The sequence below is a fragment of the Echinococcus granulosus genome (genome assembly GCF_000524195.1).
Source record: "Echinococcus granulosus chromosome Unknown EG_S00016, whole genome shotgun sequence".
In the NCBI taxonomy this organism is placed as follows: domain Eukaryota; kingdom Metazoa; phylum Platyhelminthes; class Cestoda; order Cyclophyllidea; family Taeniidae; genus Echinococcus; species Echinococcus granulosus.
In genome coordinates this window covers 266,019-276,697 of record NW_020170396.1, presented here as the reverse complement: position 1 = coordinate 276,697, position 10,679 = coordinate 266,019, and the positions used below count along the sequence as shown (strand labels likewise).

General features: G+C 41.5%; 2 protein-coding genes across 2 annotated transcripts; both read right to left on the bottom strand. All coding sequences in view use genetic code 11, as the record gives it.

Annotated features, from left to right (window-relative positions):
- Positions 1 to 4,836: 4,836 nt before the first annotated feature.
- Positions 4,837 to 7,256, bottom strand: EGR_03166 (hypothetical protein; the record flags this gene model as incomplete). The annotated part of the gene is made up of 3 exons (XM_024492415.1): positions 4,837 to 4,932; positions 5,088 to 5,277; positions 7,093 to 7,256. 3 exons carry the CDS (start codon positions 7,254 to 7,256, stop codon positions 4,837 to 4,839), a joined length of 450 nt encoding a protein of 149 aa, XP_024353089.1.
- Positions 7,257 to 8,234: 978 nt separating this feature from the next.
- Positions 8,235 to 10,534, bottom strand: EGR_03165 (Fatty-acid amide hydrolase; the record flags this gene model as incomplete). The annotated part of the gene is made up of 3 exons (XM_024492414.1): positions 8,235 to 10,003; positions 10,194 to 10,235; positions 10,516 to 10,534. The coding sequence occupies 3 exons, from the start codon at positions 10,532 to 10,534 to the stop codon at positions 8,235 to 8,237; spliced, it is 1,830 nt and encodes a 609-aa protein (XP_024353088.1).
- Positions 10,535 to 10,679: the final 145 nt, after the last annotated feature.

The window sequence follows — 10,679 nt, the reverse complement described above, 5'->3', positions numbered from 1 at the left end:
GTACTGCCCTCGTCATTCGTTCAAGATGCAGAGAGTAAATTAGTGCACTAAGGCACCTGACCCTACAAGTAACAGTAGCCTATTTAAGTGATCCGTTTAATTCAATCAAAGTCGTTCATTTCAGTCTTATCAACTTCATGCCAACCGTGTGTCACTATGCAGAGGAAGAAGAATACGAGAAACCGGCCCATAAGTGACATAAAGCTGAAGGGTATGTGCCGTTCACCAAAGTTGCAGGTAACATAAGTAGTACTTGATCTGTTTGTGTAAGAAACAAGGCGTAGTGTTGAAGTCACCTCTACTTGACGTCAATCAAATTAATTTCTCGTGTTAGGCAGCAATATCATGTAAGTATTTGGTTGGTAGCGTCATAAATTATTTTGACCCTAAAAAGTTTACTTCGAAGACTACAACTTTCAAGCTCGTCGTAGAGTGGGTGCAAGGACGCCATCACAGCAATTTCCTTCACATAACATTCGACGAATAATATATGATCTAGAGGGGAATAATCAGAACTTGGCAATGGGGCCGAACGATACGGATATCTACTAAACACCAAATCCGCAAATACTAAAACAGAATATGAACCCCATATTACACCACACAAAAGCATAAAACAACGAAACAACGTGTGGAGAACTGATACTACAAAGAGACAAAGTTATAGGTAGCCCAATGTCAAAATCAAGTTAAAAAAATCCTGTGCACTGTCTGTGATGCGTGTTTTTTTTTAGAAAACCTTTTAGGTGACAAGCGGGTAATTTGATTAACCTCGTGACTGCCAAGACGTAATGGTTGGGTCTCCACGGTGGAAACAGAATCTGCCCCCCCCCACTATACGTTAACTATTCGTACAATCCTCGTATTACACTACACGAGATATCCTCCTCCATCCGTACTTCTCCATTCAGAGACACGAACCTGGAAGCAGAAGGGCAAAACCCTGAAAGTAGCACATATGCACGAGAATACAAGTTGTAAAAAATAGCATTAAAATGAAGGCAAAAAGACGTGTCAAATTGTTGATGAAAAGAAAACGATCGGGGAATGAGACGAAGTACGAATTGGAATGCCAATGTAGAACTCCAAGTTCGTTTTCAAAAGCAGTTTATTAAATGCTTTCGCACCAAAACAATCCAGGTCCATAGTATAAAATAAGTGACATGATTTATGTGTTCATCTATGTAAATCTAGTGACCACCACACAGTGGTATTTTGTGGCGAATGAGCCTTCCAAAAAGTTCATCAAAATCCATATCAACGGTGACATAAAGATATAAGCTCTAATGGAGCGAGCATTTGAAATGCTGCAATTAAACATCGACTGCATCAGTATGGTGAAATCACTCATCTTAAAAATGAGAGGCAGTAAAAAAGAGAGGACTCTCATTGGAGATTACAAATGGGGCACACCGCTGTGTTGTAATTGTCAATGCCACTAAGCATCAAGCAACGCGATTCCCATGGAGTGGGGGCTTAAACCTCACAAATCATTTAACTTACCAGTCTCTCCAAACAGTCGGATGATCGCTTTCGCGTAAGAAAATAAAACAGGCCTAATCCTCCAAACCAGTGCATAAACTGCAATGCCGAAGCAGTGCATGAGTAAATAAGACTGGCAAAACAGCTGAATTGCTAGTGAAAAAGGCCATAAAGTCACAATAAATCAAATGCCATAGCCGGACCCAATTCGTAGCTTAAATAAGAGGAAATGAAGCGATTATTCTAACTCAATCCTTTACTGAAAACTCTCCAAAAAAGGGCACCACAGTAGGTACTAACCCCAAAATGTTAAACAGGGTCTTCCTACCGATTCGTGCTGAGGTTGTCACAATACTAAAGTAGCTACTAAACAGCAAACAAATAAGTAACCATCCAATCCAGGAGTAAGTGTAGGATACAAATAACAAAGTGTTTTAAGCAATTCACATTTCGCTATTTAATTTCTTTAACAAAAGTAGAGGCGACCCACATCGCTTTAGCAAGAAGTGTGGCTGATCAAGTATGGAAAAACACTAAAGGTGTCGTGGTAAAAGGTGGAAGTTGCTACTAAAATGTAGACAGAGAAGGGATAATACATTTCGAATTTTAAAACAACTACTTTTTATCAAAAGATGTATATAAAACGACGACTTCAGGGGAATCCACTGTATTTATATGGTTTGGATAACAAAATATTCAGAGTGAGATGGCTCCTCAAAAGTCAGCTATGATAAAGGAATCATTGGAAAAAGTTTCAAAAACTGCAGATTTAGTGGTACAGAAAATGTAAACGGACTTTGGTTCGCCTTGAGTTGAACATGAAGTCTGCTTACGCATCCCAAAAACAGCACCAATAAATCCAAAGAACGTGGAGCTAACGAATAAAATAGTCACTAAAAATAATATTTCCTGCTTCATATCCGTGGATCGTGAAGAAGGTTCGATGGAAGACATCTTGCACTCTGTGATGTGGGGTATCTATAAAAAAATCAACCGCTTTTTGCTTCCTCCTCGAGGATAGATGACGCCCTCGTAGATGCGAGGTTAGTCCATTCCGCTCGCTTGTCACCGTAACGTAACGTAGAGAAAACTGTGGTCAACAAAAAGAACTTTTCAGTTTGATTTGCTTATTAATAATAATTAATAGAGTCGTACAAATGGATACAGAATTGATCCTTCGTAGGCTAACAAATGTCAACATGAAGGTGGAGACGTGCGGCAATAAATTCCAGGTTGCCTTCTACCAACAACCGGAACATCACGCTGCAACTTCCAGTAAAGCAGAGCTAAAATACGCCTTAGCGGTGCAAAATCGTCTAGAGTTAAATTTACCTTCAAAAATGGAGCACAAAAACTTTCTGCCAAAGCCTTGCAACTTAACAAGCACTAAATCAAATCTTGTAGTATTCAGGAGGATTCCAAATCTAACCAGAGATTGATAATTTGCAGCAGTTCTTGGCTCTATCGGTAGGAAACACCTAAATAAAGAAGTTCCAAAGACCCAGACAAGTAAGGGTAGTATATAGTGCCAAAGTGCAGACTGTAAGCATGAGGAAGGCTAAAAAATGGCGTATTTCCTTTAAAAGTTAGAGGTCAAAGTGCACATTCACAATGACCTCACTCATTTAGGCTATCGTATGGGCAAATTTTAAACAAATTGCGCATAAGACGACAAATACAATTATGCAAAACTTTCACTGAACTAATTCCCAAGGAATTTATGCAACAGGGAATGCGATAAAACTGAAAGCTTCGAAATTTTCGTTATTTTTAACGCATTTGACGTTGACATTTGAAAAGTAGTTCAATAGCGAATCCAAAAATGCAGCATCTTTGTGTGCGCTTATGAGAAATTGCCACCTCAATTTACATCGGCTCCTAGTAAGGAAAATTTTAAACAAATAGTGTATATTCAAGTGCGATACTCCCCTTTTGGATGAACCTGTAAGGAAACTTCTTGTCTAATGGACTCTGAGAGCATGGTTTACATCTTGGGCATAATTTATTTCCCAGATATGTTGATGAGGTTATTTACATGGGCAACTATAAATTGACGAAATTCAAATGCCTTTTCAACAACAGCTTTCGAGGCAAAAAATGCTTTTTTAGTATTGATGGAGTCGTGCGTCTACTAAATGAGTAAGAGTAGTTCAATAGTATTTTTTCGGTTTGTCTTTGGCAATAACATATGTTAAACGCATTCAGATTGTACTACTTCTTATAGGATCTTATGGACCAGAGCAGCAACTCAGTCCCACTAGCTTAAACGCACGACAAGGGCAGGTAATGAAATCGGCTAGCAAACGAATCCAAGTGGGGAACTGCTTTTATTTTCCTCATTCCTGTTCTGATGATCAGAAACGCGTTAAGGCAATAGAAAAGGTGACAGTCAGGAGAAACATTGTGCCTGCAATATGATTACACAAAAATTACGTGGCGTATGTGCATCACCTGCGGTGCTTAGAAGATATACGCTTAAACCACCAGTTGTTAATCAAATACAGCTTAATCCATGCTAAATGATGAAAGCTGTTAAGTTGAATTCCACGAAAAGAGGACTTCAACATGTTTTCTTAATGCATTTGTGCACTTACCTCACCCCTTAACTAGCATTTAATGTACATTTTGTCAGATTTCGGAGGACAAATTTCGCATCACTGCCTCTCAATTACGCACTTCCCTGTATCTAGTGCTGTGACACGGGCAATCTTGACCTTTGCTGTCCAAATGCGCCTTCAACTCAGTGCAACATTTAAACTCTTCCATGCCCTGGTCAAAGGCGGAAACCTGAAGTGGTGCCTGCCGTGTAACTCACTCTTCCCAATGACATGCTCTTTAATGACTATGCTGCGTCCATCAATTCCTGTGAGCACGTCTGCCAATAGGTGTTAAAAGTAGTAGGAGGAACTGTACATCTGGAAAATTACGATATAAGGATGAACATGGGTGTCTTCATTTCTAACATCTTACGAATTTATACATACCTTCAAATCCTGTGTTAGGTAGGGAAGGAGAAAGGGGAAGACAGCAATGTTGTGTAGAAAAAAAAAACAAGCACCATCAATCACCCACTCGGAGGCATAAGTAGAACTGCCTGGGTGGAATTTCTCAAAGGTGATGCATTACTATGAAGAATCTTTAAAAATATTAGCTCTGTTGTGTTTTTCTTTATTCCTACCTGCTTTTCTCCTTCGCCTCTCTTGTTTCATTTCTCCCCAGCTCACTCACGACGATTTGATTTATGAATAGAAATGTAAGGGGATTTTATGTAAAGTATGCGGGGAAGGGATTTTAAAGGGGTTTCATTTGCCACTACTTTATGGTCGCTCATTCGAAACTCTCTGCTAGCTACCTTCATTTCTCACGAAGTAAGGCAACATCAAATGCAATCCTTATTCTTTTTACTTTAGTAATAGTGGCAATTATTCTGCTACATAAATGATATACCACCTATTTTTACTTTAAGAATACTAACTTAAGTTAGTTCCCCTTGGTCGTGTATAAAAAATGCCTAAAGGTAATGAAATTAAATTCAAGTGATTAGTTTACTTTCGGTGTTTCTTACATTTAATTGGAACCCCAAATTGGTTTGGGGGGTCACCTACCCAAAAAACTCCCCTTTCAAAAAAGTGGCACAAAAAACAAAAGATGTCAATAAGGGCAACAAATATTCGATAAGTATGTTTTCTACACCAATGTATTGTGTAATAACAATCAAAGTGCAAACACGTTGAGAATAAAATATTTTCTCTGCTTCGCTCTGCTTCAATACACCCGACAGCCAAACAAACTACACTATTCTGTCAATCTTAACAAGTATTCGCTCCTGTGGTGGCACTAATTTTGATGCTGCACAGTGAGAATTAGGACTGGCTAAGGTATGCCATTATTGATGATGAAAGCAAGACCCCGAACCACACAACTAGGGGGTTTCTCAGGTATGAAGTACCACTACACAAGCAAAAATACTCCATCACCTTTCACTTTCCTTAAAATAATGCGAGTAGTGCTTTTCAAGATCACATCTCCAGCCTGCGATTGAATGCTGCATCTGGACTATGGAAAAAGGATGCCTTGTCAAGCACAACAGAATTGACAAACCACTGTCCTGTATATGGAACTGTGTGGTCAAAAATACCGACGTGACCTGAGTCATTGTTATTATCAAGGCCACGAACAGCCTAGTTGTTGACCGGGCACGAGTCAGATTCTGCAGGCTACAAATTGCAGCTGTAAACAATCATTCACTAGTTTCTCGCATCCTGATTGGCTGCGGTGGGTGCAGACACCGTCACTGCACGTGTGCGTGCACGCTGCAGCCATTCACACGATTGGTCCGTGCGCGTGCGTGCGTACACTTTGACCCGAAACTAAACCGCTTTTGCAAATCGCCGTATCCGGGGTCAACAGTGTTTACACTCTGTCATCCCTCTTGTCTTAGTACGTTATACTTATATTCACATTGGGAAGCGATTGCCTTAAAGGGACTCGCCTACTTGGGTAACATGTTTCCTCCCCTCGGCTTTGCTTTTAGGCCGTCGAAACTAATCTTCGTCTCAAATCCTACCTATCACGAACGCAGGTACTATGAAACAAAAAAAATTCACCGTTTCATAAGATTGTAACTAGAAATTGCATACTATCATTATTTCAAGAATAAAGCGCTAAAACAGCACCGCTTTAAAGCGATGCCGGAGAATATCCATTGAAGTGCCAATTCCACTCAGAGAAACAATGTGACAACACAAACAGAAAGTACATACAAACAATGCTTTTTTTGCTCTAACCAGCAAAAAAACAAACCGTGTTTTTGATCAGGATTAAACCTAGCCTAGCTACTCCATCGAAATTAGATGCCGAGGTGTAAAAAAGTGGGGACCGAGGGAGTGAAACTTTATAGTAAAAGATGTAACCATGGTAAAATATATTTGGGCTGTGATGTTCGCCGAAGTACGGGTGGGTACGGAGCTGAAATTAAAGTACCAACACTTTCAGGGAGTTTATCTGGAAGAAAGGGAAAAGGAGGGAGGAAAACTATCAACCATCGCATATGAGGAGTGAGATGCATGTTAAATATGAAACGAGGAAGTCTAAATCCCAAATAAAATGTGCATTTTGCATAAATTAGGAAAAACAAGGTACATACAGAAGGTAAGAAGTGCGTTTTCGAGGCATGTCGGGGCACCGCATTCCCGTTTGGACGTACCCCGTCAAGGCTTGTTTCATTCAAGGCAGCAATTGAGGAGACTCGTAGTCTTCCCTCCATCTCGCTCGCTTTTATGAGGACTTCAGATAAATTTTAGGCGTCTTGTCAACAGGCTTGACTTCTTTCCTCTTCATCACTGTCTAGCCTACATTCCATTGTTGACATCACTAAACTGCCTGTCCGATTGTTTATTAACTGCCACTTACCTAAGCCGAGAGGTGGCATCCCACACTCGAGGCTTGTTCAAATGACGCCGCAATTGAGTAAAAGCATCCAGTATCATATTCCCCAGTCTTACCACGTACGCTTTATGATGCAACTACTTATTCGCTCTATTCTGTTCTTGGAAATTTTAAGACGGCCACTATTATTATCACGTATTTGCAACACCTTGATATTTTCACCTGGTCCCACATGTCACACATTTCATTAAAAGTGAACTTATTAGATTGGGAAAAAACTGGACAAAAAACACCCAACAACCGGTAGGTCGTGTAAGAACAGTACACCAACTAGACTGTAATGGTGGAGTTTTCCTCCAGGACTCTTGGACTATAATTTCTGGCATTTACGGCTCAAAGCGACAACGTAATCCCACCAGCTCAAGTGGACGATGAAGGCAGCACACGAGATCAGGGTGAGGAATATTTCAAGCAGGAGATCGCCGTTTAATTTATCTTTATTCTAATGAGAGAACTTACATAGGCGAAGAGGAAACCTACAGCTGGGTGAGGATGCCTATTTTAGAGGTGATTATTGGTGATGACAGAAGCTCCGATCCATGCCTCAAAAAGTGAAGAAACATTGTCATTGTAGTGCCAACTAGTAGTAAAGGCAAAGGAAGACTAAACATCTGAGGCCTTAATTAGGAAAAGAGAACAAAATAACGCAGGGCGCTCCGGCCCCTCCCATAAACCGACATCCCCGCTGGGAAATTGGCAACACTTCTTCAAAACCCAACTATTTTGCTTTATTTTGGTGCAACGCAGACCATATCATGTTGAGCTACTAATACATGTTGTGTATCAACGGTCTATCATTCATGAACTGGCAAACGGCCTCACCAACTAGGGCATTCACTACGACCAACAATCAGTCTCCTGTTCTAGACGCAATCCAGAAAATTTCTTACTCAAAATAATTCAATTTGTAAAGATCATAAAGGAGGATACTCCTACAGTATTAGCTGAGACCAAAACCAAGTCCAGGTGCAAAGCACCATTTGACACCAGCACCTAAATTTGCACTAATCATTTTGCATACAAACGCGATTTGAGAAGTCAACAAACACAGCGCAGTAATCGAGGCCTATTAACCTCCATCGCCATTTCGAAGCACTCATGTTGGTCGCCAATTCCCATTAATGATGCATTAGTACCTTAAAAAAACACCAACTGCAACCACAACAAAAAAAAAAAACAAAAAACGCCGGCACATCGTAAATACTATTCCCATGTTTATTTGAATAAAAGTGAACATATCAAACCCGACGTAATGGAAGTGTTAAAAAACATGTAAGATGAGACACAATTAGGAAAAGATGGCACTACTCCAGAGGAAGACTCTCCTCAATCTCCTTCATCACTCTTAATACCGTCTCTTCATCAAATGGCTTCCCAACCACCTGCACCGCAACTGGAAGTCCCTTCGTATCACTCTGTAGCTTCGCATGAGTAGCATTCAACCAGTCTCCAGCTTTTCGATACTCACCTTCTAGCTTTCTGCAGGCTTCCACGTCACTTTCATTGACCTTCGATACCGGAACCACACCGGCAGGGTAGTCCAATAGGTTGTAGATCGATGTAAAAGTCACAGCACCGGCTAGCAGTACATCCGGAGTGCCCTCAAGTGGAGCGGGAAAGGGAAAAGCGGGACCGAGAAGAACATCAATTTTCGCAGCCGCCCAAGCCTTTGCAAATTCCTCTCGATACGTCTCGACTTCTTTCGAAACGGTAAACACCTCCAAAGCCGTTTGACAGCCCGTCGACGCATGAAACACCGCACCGATCGACTTACTGAAGAAGGTGGAAACAAACCACCCAACCATTCGTCTCAGCAGAGCAGGTACTCCGAGGAGAAAGCGAGTACGTCGAAGACGCGGATTAGCAGGCTCGCAGCGCGCGGCCTCACAGAAGGCAACTCCCCCATCACCTAGCATGCTTTTCACAGTAAGACAGACTACTTTGTTGGGTTCTGGCACCTCGAAATCCACCAATGTGTGACCTTTAGCCTGTAAACCAGCTTTTGCACGAAAAAGAGCAGATTCGACAGAAGGAACAACCTTCATAGCAATGTCCCCCCCAAAATTAGTGTAGAATCCAATCAAGAGAGGTTTGCTGGACGAGAAAACACCTTCATGGAATGGAAGATGAGGAGTGCGCGGATCTAGATTAAACATAACGGATGTGAGAATAGCTCGCATAGCATCGGTGAGGAGACGCGTATGCCTAGCCATAGGACCAAAGACGGGACGCAGGCCAATACATCCAGTCTCGGAGACAGATTCTACACCCATTGTGCTTACACGATGGGTGGTCGGCTTAAGGGCACATATACCACAAAACGCGGCGGGCAAGCGAACGCTGCCTGCAAGATCTGTCCCGAAACCAAGAGGTGATGCGCCTTTGGCGATTAGAACCGCCTCACCACTCGAACTCCCACCAGTAAGGCGTTTGGCATCATAAGGGTTCCGTTGCTTCCCAAAAATTTCCGTTGAACCATCAAGACAATAACCAGTAGGACTCATGGTTGTTGTAACGAAAGGAACGGCTCCAACACCACGAATAACCTGAATTAATACGCCATCACGCCTGACAGGTTTGAGAAGGCGGCTTACCAACCCCATACTGGAATCGTAACCGGCAATGGCGATATTCTCCTTCACGCTAACTGGTAGTCCACGAATGGGCGAGTGAAAGTTCGAGTCAATAGACTTAGCGGTTGCTTCGGCTTCCTCAATCACATCACAGACACAGTTGGAGCCAAGAACATCGACAACCCTTTTTTGATAAATACGAAGTGCTTCAAATGGAGTCATCTCCTGAAATTGGAGCCGGTCGTGGATTTCGAGAGCAGAGAGATCCTTGAGAGTGGAAGCAGGAGGATCACCTTGAACGCGGTCTAGAAGTCGTGCTCTAGCTTCCTGGAGAAGCTCCTGCTTTTCAGCCAAAAGACGTCGAACTTTCCGGCGCAAAAGGATTCGTCGAAGGAGCCGGAATGTGAAGTAGATGAGAACAATGCTCCCGAAGATCTCCCATAACTGCACCCTCTTCCATGCCGCAATAAATTCTGAAACAAAGTCTTCTAAAGTCGAATCTGAAATAAGAAAAATAAATTCAATCCACATTATTGCAATAGTGTAATTCATACCCGTTGCTTATAAGAAAGGAAAGTATATGATATCCCACGACTGCGCAGGTATGAAAAAAGTAGCGAAGTCGCGCAACAAATGCAGTACAATCTTTCTATTCAAGGAAAAAAACAACTGATCTCTCGCCACTGATACCTGTCAGATTCATAAGGCCTCGAACCCCAGTCCAACAACGGCCTTAAACCACGCAGATAAAAACAACCTGACACAAAAGCAACATTGGAATTAACTTAGCCAAATTATCACCACCATAGTTGGGATTTGAGCAAATTAGAGTTTGTAAAGCATATATTTACAATAATTATTAAAAATAAATTTTAAAGGATGAAATAAATAAAAAGAGTTCAGCGTAGAATATTAATAGGATTGTTAATCTAACTGCGAATAAGTGATCCATCAAAAACAAACTAACACATTTTTTAAATGCAAGTGTAGCACGACCCTCGCTTGCCTCTACTTCCCTGGCCTTCACACATTTTGAACGACGAGACTGATTGGGTTTGTACATATTTACTGCTTAGCGTCAATGGGGCATAGGTACTAGTGTAGCGTCCCAAGACTCCCTGAAGACCAAAGAAGACATAATACTCGGGCAGGATATATATATTCAGCACGGAGAAG